General features: G+C 44.3%; 1 protein-coding gene across 2 annotated transcripts in view; it reads left to right on the top strand.

Moving 5' to 3' along the window:
- The window catches only part of Wars2 (tryptophanyl tRNA synthetase 2, mitochondrial), a 76,208-nt gene extending 54,205 nt beyond the window's left edge, over nucleotides 1-22,003 (top strand). Inside the window, exons 3-6 of one of the 2 annotated variants that reach the window (XM_075981801.1) lie at nucleotides 7,736-7,816; nucleotides 10,988-11,073; nucleotides 19,710-19,828; nucleotides 21,172-22,003. In XM_075981801.1, coding sequence (XP_075837916.1) covers nucleotides 7,736-7,816; nucleotides 10,988-11,073; nucleotides 19,710-19,828; nucleotides 21,172-21,620 — 735 coding nt within the window. In that variant the 3' untranslated portion in view covers nucleotides 21,621-22,003. The remainder of the gene's footprint in view (nucleotides 1-7,735; nucleotides 7,817-10,987; nucleotides 11,074-19,709; nucleotides 19,829-21,171) is intronic. The other variant, XM_075981802.1, reaches the window with a different exon arrangement.
- Nucleotides 22,004-22,819: the final 816 nt, after the last annotated feature.

Below are 22,819 nucleotides of genomic sequence, written 5' to 3'. Positions count from 1 at the left end.
GTGTCCTGCTGCTTATCTTTCTGTATCTGCTATCTGGTCCTTGTTTCATTTCATTTCTGAGATTTGTTCATTTGTGTTGTTGCTGCGGAGTTTTCTGGCTCTGTCACAATGTATTTACCGATTTTCTTGGCAAGAATACTTAGAATTCTTTTTCAAACTTTTTTTTTTTTATAACTACAAACAACAGACAGCAGGGAGGAAGAGACACAGCCTGGGCTTGTTTGTTTTTCAAAACAGGGTTTTTCTGTAGCTTTGGAGCCTGTCCTGCAACTCCCTCTGTAGACCAGGCTGGCCTCGAACTTACAGAGATCCATCTGTCTCATTGAAAATGTCGTTTGTGTACTTGAGAAAGGCTTTTTCTCCCCCCAGAGACTGGGTTTCTCTGTAGCTTCGGAGCCTGTCCTGGAACTAGCTCTTGTAGCCCAGGCGGATTCTGAACTCACAGAGATCTGCCTGCCTCTGCCTCCCAAGTGCTGGGATTAAAGGTGTGCACCACCACCACCTGGATGAGAAAGGGTTTTTGTTCTTTTAATATATTTATTTGTGTGGGTGGGGGACCATGCACACACTGACCTGCATATAGAGGTCAGAGGACAACTGGCAAAAGTGGGTTCTCTCTTTCTGCCATGAGGAATCGAACTCAATGGCTAAGTTTGGTAGCAAGCACCCTTACTCTTGGCCCTGGACGATTGTTTTCTGTGTGTGTGTATCAAGAGTATAATCACGAGGATGAGCCTTATTCATGCTGCCAGATCACACTGATTCTAGTTTGCATTCCCACCCCAGACACTCCTATGCTCCTCTAAGTCCTCAGCAATATTAGTGTTGTTAGCTGGTTTTCTTTTTTCGTTATACACTATGCTATCTTGTTGTGATTGGCACTTTTGGTTGAAGTTAATTTTTTTTCTCTCCTAACCCTTCTGTTTTCATCTGTGATTTATATCTCTTTTTGGCCCATTTCTTTCATTGTTTTTTCTTATTGATTTGAGGAAGTCTTTTACATCTTCAGGATACTAAGCCTTTGTTATATACTATCTTTTCTCAGTGTGTGTGTGTGTGGTGCCTTTTTAAGTGGGTTAATGGAAGTGGGAAGACCCACTCTAAGTGTGGCAGTGCCGTTCTGTGTGCTGTGTTCCTGAACCTAATCAACGGAAGGCTGTGAGCTGAACACAGGCGTGTGTCCATTGCATTCTGATCCCAACTGGACTCAGTGTGGCCCATTTCCCTCTGCTCCTGCGGCCGCACGTTCCCTGCTACAGCACTCTAGAACTGTGAGCCAAAGGAAGCCTTGTCTTACGTTGCTTTTCCTGGGCATTTTATCGCAGAAACAAGTCAAGCCAGCTATGGAAAAGCAGCCTTTATTTTCCTGCGGTTGAGTTCTCGTGATGTGTGTTTTCAGTAATTCTTCTCGGCTTAGCGTTGGAGAACTATTCTGTATTATCTCCAGGGTGTTTTTTTAAGTTTTATTCTTCACACTTAAGACTGAGCTATATAAAACTTGGGAAGTCCTGCACATTTCATTTGTAGTGGTAAAAGGCCATGCTGTTAATGTCATCAGAGATCTCGGGGGATCTTTGAGGAATGAAGGGTACGTGTTTCCTAAAATTCCAGTTTTTACTAGAAAGCAGAAATGCCGTTCCTAGCCACATCCTCTGGTTTTCCTTGAAGTGGGATTATCCACTGATTTGCCTTAGCCACTGGAAAGGGAGGAGCAGAGTATACACCACACTCAAGCACGAGTGGAGTGGTACTTGAAGGCTGTTTCATCAGACCTAATTCTCTTAGGTCACTGTTTGTATGTGAAAGCTCTCACTTTTAGCTATGCGTTTCTTAGTCTCGCATTGGCAGCATATAGGTGGATCTTGTTCTTTTACCCATTCAGCCAGTGTATCCTCTGTTTGGTGACTTTGATCCATTTATTCAGGTTGTTTCAGATACGGAAGAACTTAGTTTCATTATTTGTTCTATTGTTTTGTAGCCACGTTACCCTTGCTTCCTCACTTGCCCACTTTTGCATGGTATCAAACTCTGATCCCTTTCTCTTTATCACAACAATCTTGAAGCATCCCACACATTAGACTCTGAAATGAGAAGAGACAAAGTGAAGTATAATCTGTAGGTGTCAGACGGTAAAAAGAGAGACAATGTGTGGGAGGCACTTCAAATCAAGAGCAACTCTTACCCAGTGTGTCCTTCCAGCTGATACAATGCTTCAGATTAAGGAGAGGTATGCGCAGAGGTAAATATGCATACAATGAGCCCCAGGACTTAGATGGGTTGACTTTTGAACTAGGAACAGGCAGATAGAATCAGCATATTTAGCTTGGGAAATATTGGACAGAGAAAAGTGAACTCATGATATATACAGACCAATATTCACTGGCATTTCAGGTCCTGACAGGAGGCAATCCAACTAAGGAGAGTGAGAGTGGATCGTTGATAGAACGTTCTTTTAATTAAAATCAGATCCCCAAACAAGGTTCTTGTTAAAGGGATTTGTCATGGGGATGATAAGAGTCTAATAAAAGTAACTCAGCATGAAATTGCCCGTTTCCGAGAGGAAGCAGTAAATGGGAGTTTGTGAGTCTGAATAGTCTTCCAAGCGTCCTAACTAAAGTTTCCAGGACCTGATGCATGAGAGGGTAGCGTTTGCATGGGAAAGAGGGACATCCTGAGGGGCCCTAAGGGTGTATTAGAGATCTGACCCAAGAATTACCGAACTGGGTCATTGGCTAGGTATGATTGATATCTAGCAAGTACATATTTTGGAATCAGCTTCCTTGGGCTCTTTTTCTTAATTTTTTTTATTTTAAAAATACAGTAAAATACATAGGGAACATCTATGTTCTCAGCACAAAGATGAATGTTGTTAATATCTTCTCATACTACTTTCAGTTCCTTTTAGTTTAAAAAAAGTTACAGATGATAGAGCTGGCAAGATGATTAAATTAGTAAGGTACCTACCATATAAACCTGAGGACCCAGATTCCCATTTTTGTCACCCTCATAAAAGCCAGTTGTACATCTGTAACCCTGGTACTAAGTGGGCAGAGACAGGTGGACCTTTTAAGGGCTCACTGACCAACCAGGATGGCCAAATCAGTGATACCTGATTCAGTGAGAGACCCTGTCTCAAAAATGAAGTGAAGAAATAATAGATGAAAGATACCCAGTGTCGGCCTCTCTCTCTCTCTCTATCTCTCTCTATCTCTATCTCTATCTCTCTTTCTCTCTCACACACACATACACATAAACTTTTATTTGTGTGTGTGTGTGTGTGTGTGTGTGTGTGTGTGTGTGTATCACTTGCATGTCTAGTGCCAGAAGAAGAGGTAGAATTCCCCGGAGCTGGAGTTACAGATGGGTTTTAGTCAGCATATGGGTCCTGGGAATTGAACCTTTGTCCTCTGGAAGAGCAGCCAGTGCTTCATCTTTCCAACCCCATAAACTTTTACAATTGTAGATGAAGTTGAACTTTTTAAAAATCCTTTCCTTGTACAGTCCTTTCATCTCTCCTCCTCATATTCTTTCACCATAGACAGCCATGATCTTGAACTTCATATGATCAGTGTGGCTCATAATTGATACTTATTTTCCCACAAACTCATATTTTGTACTTATAATTCCATTGAGAATATATAATGCTTTTTGGTTTTGTGACTTAAAAACATTTTGCAAAAGTAATGTATTGTGGTACATTTCACACTTTTCTCTTTTCACAGAATAGTTTATTTGGTTTTGGTCTGGAGTGATTTGGGTTTGGCAAAGTTTTTTGTTTGTGACAGGGTCTCACTGTGTAACACTGTCTGGCCTGACACTCCCAGAGAGCCTGCTGCCTCTGCCTCCCAAGAACTGGGACTTAAGATGTGCGCTGCCACACCTAGAAGAGTGGGTTGTTTCTGTGATCTGTCTGGAGGTTCCGATCCGGCTGGTCTCTTTTGCTGTGCAGACTGTCAGTATACCACTGCATTCAGTGCACTCCTCGTTGCTGTCACCAGATGCTTGAGAAGAAGCCTCTTAAAGGAAGGAAGGGATTACTGTTACTCACAGTTTGAGGATACAGTGCATCATGGCTGAGAAAGCATAGGGGCAGGGACAGTTTGCAGCTATGGCAGCAGGAACCTGGGGCTGCTTGCTCACATCTCAGTGGACCCGGAAACACAGAGGAGAATGTCAGTACCCACTTTTCCCATTTGTACCATCTAGATCCTCAGCCTCAGGCAGTGCTACCTACGTTCACGTGAGTCTTCCCTCCTCAGTTAGTGATCATTGGGGAAACTGCTCCGAAACATACCTGTTACTCTACTTCATTAACACCTTAATCAAATCAAGTTGACAGTTGAATTAACTAACAGCCACATGTGTCATTGCATGATCACACTTGATTTTATCATTTCTCTATGAGTAAGCCTGTAATCTTATTTATAAATTTTGCAAGTATTCAATGAATATATGTAAATCCTAAGTGCTCTGCTAAGTACTTATGCTGTGCCAGTGAATAATTCAAATAAAAATCTTTAATTCTGTTGGATTAGAAAAATAAATAACAACAACAGTGCATAAGACAACAGTAAATTATATTAGGAGGTTCAGTTACTTTCATTGCTGCAGCAATACACCATGATCAAAGCAACTTATAAAGAAGTTGTTTAATTGTTTTACATTTTCAGAGCGTTAGCATCCATGATGGCAGAGAAAAGGCATAGTGGCAGGAGCAGTTGAGAGCTCACATCTTGATCCACAAGCACACTGGGAATCGGAAGAGTCCTGAAACTTCAAAGCCCTTCCCACCCTGACGCACTTCCTCCAACAAGGCCACATGTCCTAATCCATTTGAGCCTATGGAGGCCACTCTCCTTCAGACCATCAGATTAGGTTATAAGTAACGTAAAAAGGAATCAGCTACACTCGCTATGAGATAGGAGGGTAGCTGGCTACTGTTTCTAATGGTGGGATCTGCTAATGGTTGAGCAGACTTAAGGTGAAGGAGTTAGAGAGAATTCCTCTCAGAGAAAAGAGCCAAGGGAAAGCCACTGAGGTGGGAGTGTGTCTGAGGGAAGGCAACAAGGCCAGCTTCCGAGATAACAAGAACAAAGAGGGAGGGGAAGACATGTGAAATCAGGAGACAGTATTTTTTTAGTACCTATAGTAATAGTAACTGACTTTGAGCTAGGTATTCTTCTGAGCAGTCTTAGGTAGAAATTACTGTTACCCTTCCTTTGTCGATAATGAAACTGAAGCCCAAAGATCAAGTTACCCAGAGTAACCTAGCTAAGGAACAGAACTAGGATTCAGACCCAGGTCAACTCCTTCAAAAGACAAAAGCTCTTGGGTGTGAGGTGATCTGGATAGCTGGGCAAGGGTCCCATGCAAATTCCTCCTGAAGCTACACACTCAGTCCAAGGGGACAGACAGCCTTCCCCCTAGAAGAGGACCATGCTTCTGCCAAGGGTATAAAAGTACCTGTGCTCCCCGGATAGAATCTTCAAGTCAGCTTTAAGCCCCACTGCAGTCCTTGTGTGAACTTCTTCATACCTTGCTTGATAGCCTTACCCTTCACCTGCTATAATTTAGATCCCATTGCAGCTGCTCTCTTGATATTGCTTTTCCCTGTATCAACAAGTTGGTTTGCAACTCTGTTCTTTCTGCAGCTTCTGGTGAAGGTCATACTTGCAGCCAGTGCCTAGTATCTACCGTGCACCAGCCTGTATTTTACAAGGACGAACAAGGCAGGCAAACTGCAGTGGCTGAAGAATGCTGTGCTTTGTTCTGTGGATGGGTGCAGTCTTGTTTGTGGATGGCGAATAAGTCAATTCCCTGCCCTGACCTTTGTCTGTGGCTAAAACAGATCATATAATTGTTTTGTCTGTGGCTTCACAGCATAGGAAAATAATATATTTAAGTATTTACCACTTTGAATTTTTTTTTTCAAATAGAAATCAGTACCTCTCCATGTGATTGTCTTGACCGAGACAATTATTTCTCATATTATTTCTCTTATAATGATTGAAGACAAACAGCAAAAAGTTAATTGGCCTTGACCTTTTACCTAATTTCTCTACTGGAATCTATTTGAATTAATTTAATGCTAATTTAAAAACATCCAAAATCTCTGCAGAATGTTAAATAATCCTCATTCCATCTGGCCAAACAAAAAGCTACTCCAAGCAGAATACTGTCATTCTTGGAGACACAGTGGTAAGCTTTTTATCATGTCGCCAAAGCTAAGCCTTCCTTGTTTCTCTGCACTTGTCACCCACACTCACTCGCTGTGCTCTCATTCCTTCCCTCCCTTCAATAAAGAGGAAGATTCTCTCACTCTTCTCTGTGCCTAGCTGTGTTCTGATGGGATGCGTTTTCACGGTGACTGGAAGCCACTCTAATCCTCTTGGCGACATGCTGGGTCACCGCTTGTGTGTCTGCAGCAGGAGTTGGCAGTTTTCTCGGGCAGTGTTGTCATAGCCATTGCCTTCCCTGAAACCCCTTAGAAGAAAGATGACAGATTCCACCCAGCCACTCGCAAAACTTTAAAAGCAATTCCATGTCAAATACATGAAAAACAACTCTTCCTTCTCTCTAACTTGAAGGGGGAAAAAAAGAGAAACTGTCTTGCTCCAGATGTCAAGCTCCTTGCTAGTGAAACAGGCCTGCGCTGGTTCATCCCCATCCCTTTATGTTCCCTTTGCAAAACCCACAGAGAACACATTTGGGGCCACTTTGCAGAATTGGCAAGAGTCTCTGCTTTTTAAGGGAATCATATGGACACAGAATGCCACAATCAATAGACTCGGAATCCCCAGGGCTCAGAAATGGGATTCTTAGGACTCACATTCTAGGTCATCAGTTAGAATATGGCCTGGGCCCAAGAATCGTCCCAATTGTTGCCAGGTTTTGCTTACTTGATTAAACTTGATTCAAACAAAACTAGGTTGAGGAGAGTTTGTATTTTCTTGTTGATTAGTGGTGGTTGCAGGAAAACAAAACAATACAAAAAAAGAAAGAAAGAAAAGAAAGTGAAGAAAGACTCAAAAGAGGAAGAGCTAGGATCTTTACAACTCTCCTTTGGTGGACAGGTGATGCAGCTAGTCTACTTTCTCATCACTGCAGATCTGAACAGGCCAAATTTTTCATTGGAGCTAGGTGCCTTTCTTTGCTGTCTACATGAAAAGTTTTGTGGCTATCATCATGGATTTAAAGAGGATCAAAGAGGGCTTTGGATGGGAAAGGGAGGGCAAGAGAGGGGAGGGGAGGAGAGGAGAGGAGAGTGAAGTGAAGGGGAGATACAAGAGAAGAAACGAGGAAAGGAGATTTATTGACAAGCCTGACATTTCAAGGGGATGGGTACCCTAGGATGTAGTAAAGTCCACATTGAAGATACTGAAACATCCCTGGTCACCTCCTTACTAGGGATGTTGAGAACTTAAACAAAAGACTAGTATTTGTATTAGTTTGGATGGGTGTTTTTAGTGGTAGCAGTGGTGGATATATATATATATATATATATATATATATATATATATATATATATATATTCATATTCTTCTCCTTGACCTGAGGGTCTATGCATCAGAAATAACAGCCCGGCCCTTCACCTGTTTCCTTTTAATAACCTTGACTTGGGTCATTCTTAACTATTTGAGCTAACCATCTTGTCTAATTATTTCTGCTTTTATACAAGAAGACATTGACTATATATATATTTACTGTTTTTTGTTATTACTATTTTTTCCCTTAGGTGCCTGAACACACTCAGTTAAGCTGGATCCTCACCTGCATGGTCAGACTGCCCCGGCTGCAGCATTTACACCAGTGGAAGGTAAATGATGCCAGGACAGGATTATTAATGGAAAGGAAGGCATCTGTTTGTTGCTGTGCCAGGTTCTTGGAGTCCTGAGTTGACTCACCACCCTGGGCCACTCACTGTAGGCTGGAGCAGCATCACCCACCTCTCCATGTCACAATGTGGAGTAGAAACCAGAAGGTTCTCCAGGACTCCAGCTTCAGACCTATTTGTTATATCTGTATTTGGATAGATTGGGGAATGCCTTTGAACCTACTACGTTATAGTTAATGAACAATCAGAATCTCTAGAGTACTGGTCCCTGATTTTGCCTCCAATACCCCCTGGAACCACCAAGCATCCTGGAAAGAATGTTTTCTCTATGGGGAGAAGAAACAATATTTTTAACATTTAAACAAGTTGAGCCTAGACCATGGTTCAATTCCACAGAAGTTCCTCTAAGAAGATAAATTAGGTAATCCATAGTGCTTCGCTGCCATTTCCTTTTGCAATTGGCTAACTGGAATCGGGTAGCCCCAATTATATCAGCACCCACTGTAGTTTCCGCTTCTTTTGAGCGTATTTTCAGGGCCCTTCATCGCCTCAGAAGTTGCTTTTCAGAAGCCATTCCCTAAACTGCAGAGAGAAGCCCCCCCCCCAAGCCTGTGCCTGGTCTGGGTACCGGGGTGCCTGTTTCCCAGATCCTTACCTTGAAACCCAACCCCTAGCAGCCAGGACTTTGAGAGGTGGTCAGATGGAAAGGGTGGGTTCCTCATGAGTGGGATTGATGTTCTAAAATAAGTCTCTTTACCTCTCTCACAAAGGAAATAAGGACACACACATAAAAAAGCACCACTGGCCAGTCTTGGAGGTGGGGTGTGGGCTGTGGCAGGGGCTCTCTTTTCTAGCTCTAGTTTTTGTCTTAATCCTTTACTTCCTGGCATCCAGAACTAGGAAAGATGAATGTCTATTCTATTGCTTACAACAAAAATTGGTATCTTGTGAATGTCCAAAGAGCTGGTAAATAAGACATTAATGGGGAGGCTGCAGATTGACCACATGCCAGGAACTGGAAACAAAGGTTTTATAAGACTCTCTAACATATTTTAATTTAGGCAAGACTTTGATATTTTAGTACAACATTATACTACTAATTTCTGATTGAATCTAATAATTAAGTGTAAAAAGTTCTCTGAGTACCCTGGGAAGATATGCAAAGGCACAAAAGTGGTGTGAAGGGCTGGAACAGTGAGCACAGAAGGGGTGGTGTGAAGGGCTGGAACAGTGAGCACAGAAGGGGTGGTGTGAAGGGCTGGAACAGTGAGCACAGAAGGGGTGGTGTGAAGGGTGAGGACGGTGACACAAGGGAAGGGGTGTGAAGGGTGAGGACGGTGACACAAGGGAAGGGGTGTGAAGGGTGAGGACGGTGACACAAGGGAAGGGGTGTGAAGGGTGAGGACGGTGACACAAGGGAAGGGGTGTGAAGGGTGGGGAGAGTGAGCACAGGGGGAAGTGGTGTGAAGGGTAGGGACAGTGAGCACAGCAGTGGTGTAAACTGTGGGAACAGTGAGCACAGGAGTGGTGTAAACTGTGGGAACAGTGAGCACAGGAGTGGTGTAAACTGTGGGAACAGTGAGCACAGGAGTGGTGTAAACTGTGGGAACAGTGAGCACAGGAGTGGTGTGAGCTGTGGGGACAGTGAGCACAGGAGTGGTGTGAGCTGTGGGGACAGTGAGCACAGGAGTGGTGTAAACTGTGGGAACAGTGAGCACAGGAGTGGTGTGAGCTGTGGGGACAGTGAGCACAGGAGTGGTGTAAACTGTGGGAACAGTGAGCACAGGAGTGGTGTGAGCTGTGGGGACAGTGAGCACAGGGGAGTGGTGTGAAGGGTGGGGACAGTGAGCACAGGGACAGTGAGCACAGCAGTGGTGTAAACTGTGGGGACAGTGAGCACAGAAGTGGTGTGAGCTGTGGGGACAGTGAGCACAGAAGGAATGGTGTGGAGGACGGGAACAGTGAGCACAGGGACAGTGAGCACAGCAGTGGTGTGAAGGGCGGGGCAGGGCTGCTGAGGTGGGTTATCTGGAGGGTTGATGGATAGAGCTTGGATCGCAGATTAACAGCACTCAGTAAGCACTAGAGTTTTCCACAGCACCTTGCAAGGCCAGCATGCCAATATAAAAAGTAAAGGGCTGGAGAGATAGCTCAGAAGTTATGAGCTCTTTTTTACTCTTCCAGCACCACATTAGGTGGCTCACAACAGCCTGTATGTCCAGTTTTAGGGGATCCTACACCCTCTCTCTGGCTATGCAGGCACCTACTCACATGTGGCATGTACATACATAAATACACAGAAAGAGATAAATAAAAATAATAGTACTAATATATCCTCAAATTGGGCAGCAAGATGACTCAGCATTAGCCTGATGACCTGGATTCAGTTCCTAAAGCCCACAGTGGAAGGAGAAAACTGACTCTCCAAAAGTTGTCCTCTGACCTCTACATGAAAGCTTCTGGCATATACCTTCAGTCATGCCAACATGTATAGGCACAAGACCACACACAGAAAGAAAGAAAGAAAGAAAGAAAGAAAGAAAGAAAGAAAGAAAGAAAGAAAGAAAGAAAGAAAGAAAGAAAGAAGTAAAAATTTATCTGTAAATTTAATGTAATTTCAGTTTTTAATCTTTTTAAATGTTTTTATTTATCATGTCTGGAGGGAGGGTGAGCAATGGCATGTGGAGACCAAAGGACACCTTCCCGGAATCAGCTCTCTCTTTCCAGAGTATGGGTCCTGGGGATGGAGCTTGGCTCATCAGGCTTTGTGAACATAGTTCATTTCTGAACATAGTTGATTTGGAATCTAGAAAATCCCTTTGTCCTTAGTGAAATGAAAGTGAAATAGAGGTGGTCCAGGATCTCTCCTGGGGCAAGGGGCCCTGTGTGTAGCTCAGTGGTAGAGCTCAGGTGGGCTTTGCCCCAGCTCCGAGAATAAACTTAGATACAAATGGTAAGAAGTTGCCCTTGCTTCTCCTGGAGCCCGGAGCATGACCATGGTAAGCAGCAGGTGATGCCGGAGGGGCTAAAGGCCCCGGATGTGTGTTATTGCAGGACCTCCAGAGCACTCCTTGCCTCCCTTCAAAGTGTCTTAGCTGAGCGGTGTAATCGGGTCCACGTCAGATTTCTTTCTCTTCTCTCTTGTTTCTGCAGGCTAAGGCTGCAAGGCAGAAGCATGATGGGACAGTGGGCCTGCTCACATACCCGGTGCTGCAGGCGGCGGACATTCTGTGCTACAAGTAAGGAGGGAGGCCAGCCCCGCTCTGGTGCCTGTGTGCTCTCTCCATGAGAAGAAAGGCTGTGTGTGAGTGTCGTTTGCTTGTTCACAGGAAGGCCGCACTGCGCAGCCCATGCTCATGGTGAACGTGTCCAGGAATTGCAGGCGTGTGCCACACAATAGTATTCTTAACACCTCAGGGAAAGGTCTGACTTGCAGAGAAGGGGCTACAGAAAGTACCAGGCAACACTGCGAACTAAATCTGTGTGTGTTTCAGTGACTGACTATTTGGAGCTAGTGCAGAGGGCCTACTCTGTGTTAGGGACCTTTCTGGGTCATCTCTGTACATGAATCCTAATAGCTTTGTGAAGTTTATCATCATCACCCTGTTCTTCAGAAGAGAAAGCCGAGGCACAGCGTGGTCAGCAGCAAATCCAGAGTCACCGTAGCTAAAAAAGCTTGGAGTCAGCATCTGAGACCCAGAGGTGCTCCCAGTCTAAGGTCAGGGAGGCTTGTGGCTTTGAGTCTGCAGTGGGGAGCCGGATGGCAGTGACAAGAAATAGGGAGTAGCTCAAACTGCTCATCTTGTGACCAGGAAGAAAAAGAGGAGAAGAGAAGGGGAGGGGAAGAGGGAAGAGGATGAGATAGAAGGAGGAAGGGAGGACAATGGGCAAGAATAGGCATAGCACTGTTCTGCAATGGCAGTTGTGTGAGTGTGGGCTCTCTGTATGCAATTGTCTTGTTTTCTCTAGTGGGGATGAACCCTGTGATAGATTTACAGTCCCATTTTTGCCTTTTGGCTTCTGAGACAGGGTCTGGCTAAGTTGTTCAGACTGGCCTTGAATTCACTCTATGAATTCAGTCTTCAAATGTGAATTGCTCTTGACTCAGCTCTGGGTAGCTGGAATTACAGCCTGTGCCCAGGTCCAGCTCTAAGTTTATTTTACTGTGCTGTCATCTGCCTTGCTTCTCATGCTGTTTGGTGACACCAGTGAGCTGCAGCTGTGGCGGCAGGGGTTACGTGCTTACCATGCTTTCTTAGTTTGGTAAAATTAGCACAGACTTAATTTTTCCCAACTCTGTAATTTCTCAGACCGATTAGTCCCTATTAGAGGTTTTATCTGTTTTAATACATGATTGCTTTCTTTTTCTGAAGTTAAGAATACTCATCTTTTCACCAGGTCCCTTCTATATATCTGATTTGCCAGCAGCACTGTCTGCGCACTTTGGGACCAGTGTGCTGTAACTTAGTCATTGTGAGGCTGTGCCCGGGCAATGCACAATGGTGACTTGAGAGCGCATATAGCTGTCGGGGTGCATAGTTGTCCAGGGAGTGCAGATTGCCAACTGATGGCAGGCAGGGAAGGACAGTGTGTTGCTTACAGTAACATGCATATTCAAACTTACTGCTTATTTCTGGGATTTCTCATGTATGTTTTTATGCCTCGGTTGGTTTTTAGGTAACTGTAGCTGCAAAACTTAAAACTGTGTAAGAGGCAACTGATGTATAGTTTCATCAGTTGCCCAAAATCTAATTTGCAAAATGATATTGCAGTCCTTTTATTTGCAAATTAGATAAGCACAGACACCTCTGAGAGTTATTGAACGAATTACATAGGATCAGTAGCATATGATACAAACTTCATCGTTTGTAGATCTAGGAGGACACTTGGAAGGCTGGCATTAGCAAAGCAACTTGCTAAGATCGCAAAGCCTGTTTTATGTGCCACCGTTTTTAGGGTCAAGTCCCACTCTGTGAATGTCCTCATGTCATACACAAAGCTGTAAGTAGTTCCGATGTGGCAGGTAAACCCTAAAGTGTTCTGCTGGCTTCTTCTCTGTCTTAGTCTTTGTGTGATATTTCATTTATATTTTAATAAATAAAACTTGCCTGAAGATCAGAAAAGTAAAACAGCCACTCAGCCTTATAGACCAGGTAGCAATAACACACACCTTTAATCCCAGTAGATTAATCCCAATAGTAATCACAATAGCTTGCCATAGAAACCAAGTGGTAGTGGTACAGGCCTTTAATCCCAGAACTAGAGAGGATTATAAAATGGGAGGAGATGGCTCTCAGTCTCAGTCTCATTCCTAGGTTTCCTAGAAGCAGGATCGCCATTTTCAGACAGAGGTCGAGGTAAGAGCCAGTGGCTGGCTGCTGTGCTTTCCAGGTCTTCAGGTTAGTTTTATTTATTAAATTACAAGTGAAATGCCACTGCAAATCTACCTGCAACGTCAGCAGGGATCGCTCATAGAAGTATTTCTTTCCCATTCTGTAAGAGTTCCTTAACTTCTACTGATCTCCTTAGTGGCTGGAATAGTGCTTCTTCTGGGCTTCAGAAAGGAGGGTGGATGATATTGGCAGAATTCTTCTGTTCTCATCTGTGTTCTGATATATACAGTTTGTCCATGCAAACAGATAAAAGATGCTTTTCTATAAAACCAGGTGATTATCTGTCTTCAAGATGGTGGTCTCCTTCCTAAGCCTAGAAATTACATGCCAGATCTAATGCCATGATTGGATTACAGATGTGCATATCTGCATGCCCCTTTACTAAGAGAAGCAGCCAGTGTTCCCTTCTGTCTAGTCTCAGGCTAGACCACCTATGCAGCTGGGAGTATTTTCTGTTTATTTTTGTTTTGTTTCATGTCTTTCTGTATTTGGGAAAAGTCATGTCTAGGAATATTTATATTACAAACATAGGTAGGTAGATAGATTGAAGTACAGGTAAAATATCTGTGGTTTCTATCCACCAGAAAATCTGTGTGTCCTCTGCATAAAATGCTGGTGCAAGTCAAATATAGGTTTTGTATTTGTTTTTGTCAAAGTCGGCATTAGAATAAGTGGTATGGTAGGCCAGAGAACAAACACTGGACCAGGAATGGAGAAGCCGCTTCAGATTGGCTTATAAAAGACATGTAATTGTTTCCATAAGAGTTGTTTAAAGAACCTAGGACTGGAGAACTGAGATGATATTATCTGGAGAATATGATAAATAACAGAAATTTAAGCCAAGCCTGGAGGTGCAGGTCTGTGATCCCAGCTGTTCATCAGACTAGGCAGGAAGGTCACAAGTTCAAGGCTAGCTTGAGTGACTTAGTGAGACCCCGTCCCAAAATAAAAGTATAAAGAGGGTAGGTGATGTAACCCAGTAGTAGAGAGCTTGTCTAGTGTGCATGAAGCCCTAGGCTCAGTCTCTAGCACTATCAAAATAATATCGATGATAATAGCATATGTTGAATATATATATATATATATATTGAATATATGAAGAAAGAGCACTCAAAAACAGCAAAATAGCAAAAGTTCTTAATTTTTATTCATACATTTCTTGTTTATCTGAATGCCTAATTTTATTTTTTTTAATTTATTTATTATGTATATAATATTCTGGGCCCCAGATCTCATTATAGATGGGTGTGAGCAATCATGTGGTTGCTGAGAATTGAACTCGGGACCTCTGGAACAGCAGTCAGTTCTCTTAACCTCTGAGCCATCTCTCCAGCCCTGAATGCCTAATTTTAAATAGCTAACCATCAGAGGACCAGAAGGCCAGCTGCTAGATAATGTCTTCTATATATGATAGGGAAGCTGTACCCATGACATCTCAACAATATGGTCACCTAAACAAGACCTACAAAATGACAGCACCAGATGGCACGCCATTGTGAATGAGAGAATTCGATGGGTTCAACCTCAGATGAAGAGCTGTAGGCAAAGAGGGCGACTCAGTCTTCTCCAGGGACAAGTGCCCTGATAGTTTCCAGTCACAACTGGTCTGTCCTAATCACATAAACATAGGAGCAACACTCAATGGACTCAGTAAGGAGGGAGTGTGTGTGTGTGTGTGTGTGTGTGTGTGTGTGTGTAGCTGTCTGTCGGTCAGTCTGTCTGTGTGTATCAATTATAGAAGAAGAGGTCATGAATTTAATAGTGAGTTGGAGTAAACATAGGAAGATTGGAGGGGGAGAAGGAAGAGTGGAAAGGATGTCGATGTAAATGTGATACTCTTGACATTCTCAAACAATTAAATAGCTGGCCACATATTAAATAAATATTTATTTTTCTTTGTTTTTGTTTATCTTCTTGTGTGTGTATATATATGTGTATATATATATACATATGTATACATAGAGAGAGATATGCACAATGTATTTATATTCAGCAGGGTTGTCTAAGTACTTGTGATGCAATAATTCTAGGCAGTGCCGCTGTACACACCCTTGGAGGGAAGAGAAGGGAAGACTGAGAAGTGTTGAGCAGTGGTCTCCAGAGCACCCAATAGCTGGTAGATACATGCCATTCACATTCTCATGATGGCTCTGTAACATAGGTGGGTGAGATCTCTCCCCATTTTTTAAAAAAGAGATAAATTAACTCTCAGAGAAAATCTGCTAATTCTTCATAGACCCAAGAATTTGAGGAGAAACAGAAGAAAAAGCTGAGCCCATAAATCAGAGGATAAGATGGGCCTAGTGGGCATGCTCAGCAGGCAGTGCACTTGTCTCCAAGTCTGACAACCTAAGCACAAGCCGAAGAACCGCGTGGAAGGAGAGCATTGACTCCCATAAGTTGTTTTGTGACTGCAAGCATACCATGCACACATGCGTGCGCACACACACACACAACGTAAATACATGTTTTAAATAAAAACTCTGAAATGGCACAGAATGAGGAGGTAGCCCTTTAAAAGCTGTAAGTAGAAAGCCAAACTCTGTCAGTCGGCTGTCTTTGGTGAAGTCAGCTTTGGCCTGGGTGTCAGCAGTTTCAGAATGTGGTTGGTTGGCCTCATGTCTGTGGGTCTAGAGTGAAGCAGGATGTCGTAGTGGAAACACATGGTGGGACAGAGCTGCTTTATTCCATGGTGACCAGAAACAGGTATAGAAAGGCAGACCAGGGTCCCCAAATCACCTTTTAGGGCCACACCCCAATGACCTAATTTCTTTCTAGCCCACCTGCTCCCACATCTCCCAGTAGCACCATAGACTGGGCCCACGCCTTTAGCACATGGTCTCTGGGGAACAGTTAAAGTACAACCAAGAAACAAAAATGTAGACAGGAGAATAAGTGGCCTGGAATTTCGGTTTGAGAGTCTTCCTGTTGTCTGGGGTTGGAAGTGCTGCCCTGGGAGTATGCTTTTTTAGAGCCTGTCTTAAAATTTTAGGGTTCTTAAACTTTATCCAGTGAGCCCAGGTTGGCCTGGAATCTTCCGTGGTCCTGAAAGCCGCTGTACCAACTTCATTCTACCATGCTGTCTGCACGGCATCCCTTCTCTGTTCTTCTGGAACAGCTATAGTGCACAGTGCTCTGTGAAATCAAACTCCACTGGAAGGCAGTCAGGCGCAGAATCTCCAGGCTCTGGTCCGGGACACTGGGAGCTCACAGAGGACAGGGAACTGTGGTTGACAAGAAACTAACCAATGTGTGCTCCCAGAACGGGAGGCTATCAGTGGAATTTAAGGACCAGCGAATTGGATGTCATCGATGCTTTCCAAAGGAAGCCTTAAATGCAAGGACGGATTAAAGAGAAGAGCAGCTGGGCCAGTCTGTTGCGAGGCTGTCTTACCAGCCTAGAGCATGGGAGTGATGGTAAAGAAAAGGAAATACAACTTCACAGTAGCACTACTGTGCACGGGTCCTGTGTCAGGGAAACCACACATTTACTATGCTGTTGCCCTGCTTGAGGTGGGCAGTCCTAGGAGAGGCCTCGTCAGAAGTCACAGCTCCTCCCAATGTATACTGAGTATCAATGTCTGATACCTAATTACTGTGATGATCAGTCACTGCCGCATGTCCAGTAAGCAATCAGTGATGGGGAGCCAGCCCTTTGTGACAGAAAAGACAACCCCAAACCCCTTTCCCGGCCTGCTGAGTAAAGGCAGCAGTTCTGAAACCCCACAGGCACAGCCAAGCCAGTAGGAAAGCAAGATCTCCACGGGCAATGATCATTCATCTGGACACTGATGCTGCCAAAGGGGCGGGGCAGAGCCCAAGCAAACCTCCAGGCAATAAGGATCGAAGCAGGAGAAAAGCGGTTCAGTCACCAGAGAAGAAGATCAGAGGCATTATTATGTGACAGAAGTTATAACAATCAAAATTATGAAAGACTTTTGTTTTATGTTGTGTCTGAGAAAGCACAGCCAGGGCGAGAGGGAATGGAAAGGCAGGGGAGGCAGAGTGGACCTATTAATATGGATATCATTATGTCGGATATAAATTTTAAAAGCGCAGCCCTAAATTATTTGAAGTGAAAGGCAGGCTGCGAGGCGAGCGGCTGCAAACGTGAAGAGAATAAGCCCCATGAGTGAGCGGAATCAAAGCCAGGCTGGGTAATGTGGAGTGTGAACTCCGTGCATGAGAAGCACAGGCCAAGATAAATTACAGGAGGTGAAAGCGGCAGCGGCCGCCGAGGGAGGAGGGACCAGAAACAAACAAACCAGAGTCAGATGCAGATGCCACGTGGAGCAACGGGGCCAGGTGAAAAAAATTAAAATGGTTTTAATCCTCTTATAAAAAAAAAATCAAAACCCCACAGAACTGTAAGAAAAGAGTCAAGGATCCGACATAAGGCAAGAGGCACACAGTGTCATTATGAAAACTAAATGTGTTTTCTGTTGAGGGGGTGACTTTGTGAATCTGGAACCATTTTGACATGTGGAAATATTCATTTTGATGTGCTTAAAGTGTATTGATTATGGTAATTGTTTTTTCTGTGTTAGTTGCAGTCCACTGTGATTTCCTATGGGCTACTGTAACTGCTTTTTAACCTGCTCTGCTGGCTAATTTGGGCTCAGGGAGCCAAGGTGACCTCTGCTTATGGGCATCAGTAAAATTACCAGGTAGGAGTAGCAGAGACCAGTCGAAGAGAAATCGACAAAAGCAGGCTGTGTGCTTGTGGACCCCGGAGAGGAGCCCGTGCTGAGCAGAGGGTACGAAGTAAGCAAGCTACTTCTACCACTCAGTGAGCCACGGGCCTTCTGCTCCAGAGACTTTAGCTCTCCCAGGCCCTTTGCAGTTTCCCGGAACTGCTTCTGCTGACCTCCAGAGAGGAGGAAGCACTTCCTGGTTCACAAGCCACTTTACTCAGTGTTCTGGCTTTCTTAGGTCAGAGTTCTCAGGAGTCCTATACAGTTCATAATTTACATTTGGGGATCACCTGTCAGTTTCACATACAGTTTGTACCCAAATCTGGATTGTCCCCAGGTCTATGGCCATCTCTGGGGTGGAGCATTGGACTCTCTGTTTTGCCGGGTTGGCCATTAAAATAAAGATGATCTTATTAGTGAAACCAGTGTGCCTCCCATAAGACCATTTATGTCTCTCTCTTGGCATTTTGCCCTTCGTCGTATCCAACATTAACGAGTGATTGCCATATCAGTTGCTTCCATGTATTGAGCATTTACTCTCAGGAGCTACCCTTGGTAACCCTGGAAACAGCCGGAAGAGGATGGTGCCGTCGTTGTCTCTGTTTGCAGAGGAAATGAAGGCTTGCAAAGAGGGAGGGCCCCGTGATGCTCATTCACTGCTTCTTCCAGGTTAAAATAAAATTCCTCCGTCAGAAGCTGTAGCTGTTTTATCAAACCTGACCCCACAGCCCAGCATTAACCATTAAAGCCACCCGTCTCCACCCCAGGAGTCCGTGCTTTGAACTGCGCGTGCAGGAATGATACCATCATAAATAATAAATTCTTTGTGTTCTGAGTGGTTTTTTTTCATATCCTCATTTTTTAATAAATAAAAACTTTTAGATAAAACTCAAGTTTCCTTAGTTCCTTTTCTCAAATCATTTTCTTTGCTCTCTCGAAGCAGCTACAGTGAGGTGACTTAGGTATGTCTTTCTCCTTCCGTTGTCATCGTGGTCATCATTGTTATCTGTCAGTCCTCAAGAGTCAGCCCAGTGCCTGGAACGTCAGCCTTTCCCAGGTTGCTGTATCGTTACAGACCTGTGCATCTGTGGACATAGGTCGCATTTGAACCTAGACTCTCATAATTTACCTCAGGGAGAGTGTGCTCCTCACACGCCCTGCAGTTCACTCTCCTTGGGCTGCATTGTCTCTTAGACCCAGCTGCGTTGTGCTTTGAGATTTTCATTGACGTTCCTCGTCACATATTAGCTGTCCTCCGATTACAATTCCTCAAACATGGAGGCACATATTGCCGAAAGATCTTGAATCCTTCCTTTTTTGATGAGGAGGAACGGCTCTGGCCGGAAGAGCCGTCTGCCATCTCTAATTTGAAGAATGGGTGGGGTGTCTTTCAAGTGTGAGCCGCAGCTCTGAGGTAAAAGCATCTGGTCTAGGTTGCAGTGATCTGTGCTGACTGGGTGAGGGATGAGGAGTGGCTTTTAGACACAATTATACGCAGAGCATGTGCTAGTCAAGATGCCATGGCTCCCTCCCGGCAAGATCCTGTCACGCTGGTGTTGATGGCTGTACTCTTTTGCGATGGGAGAAACAGAACCGGAGCAGACACTCATCTCCTCAGCATTTGTCTGACACACAGATAAAGACTCGGGTCTCCGTGTTCCCTCTGTAGTTGGTGACCATTTGTTGAACACCAACGGTAAAGTAGGCACAGGACACGCAGCTGCTTGCAATACCATTTCCGGCTAAGAAGGAGCCTTGCTGAGTTTCTCTGTCTGTGTTTTATTAAAGGTCCACACACGTTCCTGTCGGGGAGGATCAAGTCCAGCACATGGAACTTGTCCAGGATCTAGCTCGGAGTTTCAACCAGAAGTATGGGGAGTTCTTTCCATTGCCCAAGTCCATTCTCAGTAAGTAACAACCGGATGGTTATGAAACTGGGCTCGTGTTGAAGAGTAGACTGGAGACCAGGAACTTTGCTGGGACTAAATTTGGCTCTCTCACTGACAGGCTTCACGATTCTTAGCTGAAATCCTTATTGTTTGGGATTATGTGGGAACATTAAAAAAAATGTGAAATATGGGAAAAAACTTTAAAAATCATAATTTTTAGTTTCTAAAATATTTGTCAATAGATTGTGTGTATAAATGAAGATTTTATTTGATAGAACACATTACACACCCTGTTTTACACATAAGCAGAACAAGGCTCAACAAAGTTCACGCTGTGTCCAAGTCATGTGTCTAGCGATCCCAAGCTGAGCCCTGTCAGCCCTGCTGATCCCAGAACCCACGTACCTCACCCTTCTTAACGTTCACAGTGAGACAAAGGCCAGGAGAATGAGAACTGCCCAGTCATAGTCCAGACAAATAAGAGAGAACTGATGATCCCCAAATGTTGTTTTCTGAACGAAGAGGAGAGCTAGGACAGACACCTACCACTGCATCTGAAATGCCAGCCTCAGCTCTGCTAGGGTCTCCCGCGCACTGATGTCACCTCCATATTAGCAGTAAGAGTTCAATGTTCAACCCATTGCTTTTTACCTACTTCACCATTAATAGCCGTAAACTTAGCAGTTATCAATGACACTGGTTTATGAAGCACAGCCTGCCATCCCCTCTGTGTGTGTGTTTCTGTGACTGTTTATGTGTGTGCATGTGTCTGTAAGTATGTAACTGTGTAGCGACATGGAAGGATTGCCACAGATGGTTAAAGTCTCAGCATTGCTACAGCAAGGTGGAGACAGGAGAATGGCCCGCTAGCCTAGGAGATGCTGCCTAATGGCAGAAGGAAGCCATAGCCTGCCTCAAAACGAAGTAGATGACCAAAACAGAGTCTCAGAAGTTGTCCTGTGGTCACAGATTCACCATGACACATGTGAATCCATATACACATCCACAAACACAAAATTTAAAAAAAAAAAATGAAGTGTTTACAGAGCTTAAGAAATGGCATAGAGGATAAAGGCACTCGCCATGCAAGGCTGGGGACCTGGGTTTCCTGGCACCCACAAGTGTGCACAGAATAAGTAATATAGCCAACACAATTCCATTTGTGTCAGTTATACACTGGTGAATCACTGCTGATCTGTGCTGTGGATGCTGCACTAAACAAGACCTGTTTCTGGTGTCTTTACCTCCACACTTGATCAATTGCTCAAATCCTTCAGGTGTGCAATTTGTGCAATCAGATAATACCTCTGGTGTTTTTGATCTAGACTCTAACATTCTTAATGACGTGTCTTTTCACTTAGCGTCTATGAAGAAAGTGAAATCCCTCCGTGACCCCTCTGCCAAAATGTCAAAATCGGACCCTGACAAACTGGCCACTGTCGGAATAACAGACAGCCCAGAGGAGATCGTGCGGAAATTCCGGAAGGCTGTGACAGACTTCACATCAGAGGTCACCTACGAGCCAGACAGCAGAGCTGGTGTCTCCAACATGGTGGCGATCCACGCAGCCGTGTCAGGCCTCTCGGTGGAGGAGGCGGTGCGCAGCGGCGCAGGCATGGACACGGCGCGCTACAAGTTGTTGGTGGCAGATGCTGTGATTGAGAAATTTGCTCCAATCAGGAGTGAGATTGAGAAACTGAAAAAGGATACGGACCATTTAAAGAAGATTTTACTTGTTGGATCTGCAAAAGCCAAAGAATTAGCCTACCCTGTGTTCGAGGAGGTGAAGAAATTGGTGGGGATCCTATAGAATGGCAGCCAGTCACCGCACTCCAGTCAAGACGCTTTCCTTGGGCAGACTTTAGTCTGCACACAGTTAGTTTGATTATTAGCTTCATTTGATGAAGGCTTCCAATTGATGCTCCAGTTCCGTCTCAAATGCTATGATCAGGAGAGCCGAAGCAGACTCGGGTCTACACCCCAGTTAACTGAGGCGCACTTTGGGGTCTGAAGTATTCCCACACACTTCACAGCTAACAGTGTCTGAGCTCTGATGTGTGCCTGTTTATGCAGGCTTTCCTGTGACAGGTGCACTCCGTCTGTTTCCTTCTCAAAGCTGTGCATAGAGGCCCGGTGCTGTAAGCCTGAATCCCCTTTCTATTTGGAGCTCATAAAGACAGGTTGATGCTTACAGCTCACGTGTCACTGAGATGATGTTTGTCCTCCTGTATTTGAACGACTTAACCTGAGCCAGGAGATGGCTCAGGCTCAAGGCACCTGCTGCCATGCCTGACAGTCTGAGCTCAGTTCCCAAGACCAGCATGGTGGAAGGAGAACGCTGGCTGGCAGGTTGTCCTCGGACTTGCATTTGTGCACCATGGTATAAGTACACACACACATCACCACCAACAACAAATAAATAAAAATATAATAATTTACTTAATTTACATGTGTTTCCTAAGAAACCAACAAATGTCTATTTTTAAATTCAGAGATTCATTATATTGCCTCAGTTTCATTTATTTATTTATATTTTATATCATTTATATGGGGCCCAAGTGGTGTTCTTTTTTGTTTGGTTGTTTTTTGTTTGGGGGGGGTTGAGACAGAGGTTTCTGTTTGTTTTTGTTGTTTTGTGTGTGTGTGTGTGTGTGTGTGTGTGTGTGTGTGTGTGTGTCTGGATGTCCCAGAACCTGCTTGGTAGACCAGGCTGGCCTTAAACCCACAGAGATCCACCCCAAACTGGCTCATGTTCTTAGTGAGCATTTTTATTTTTATACTCATCACGGTTTAGTAGCACCACCCCCTTGCTCTGGAGCACACTGAGAGGAGTTACATTTTACACACGGTGAAATCAAGGGTCAGAACACAGGATTAGCCTGTACAGGGTCAGTAAGCAAGAAGCAAATTGAAGAGTGAAGCCTTTTCTCCCTACTCCCACGACTAGAGCTTTTTAAGGATGCTCCCGATAGCTGTGACTGCCAAAGCTCTGAGCCTCCAAACATTCCA

The sequence above is a fragment of the Microtus pennsylvanicus genome, chromosome 7 (assembly GCF_037038515.1).
Source record: "Microtus pennsylvanicus isolate mMicPen1 chromosome 7, mMicPen1.hap1, whole genome shotgun sequence".
NCBI lineage: Eukaryota > Metazoa > Chordata > Mammalia > Rodentia > Cricetidae > Microtus > Microtus pennsylvanicus.
The sequence above is the reverse complement of the archived record's forward strand: the minus strand, read 5'-3'. Positions and strand labels throughout refer to the sequence as shown.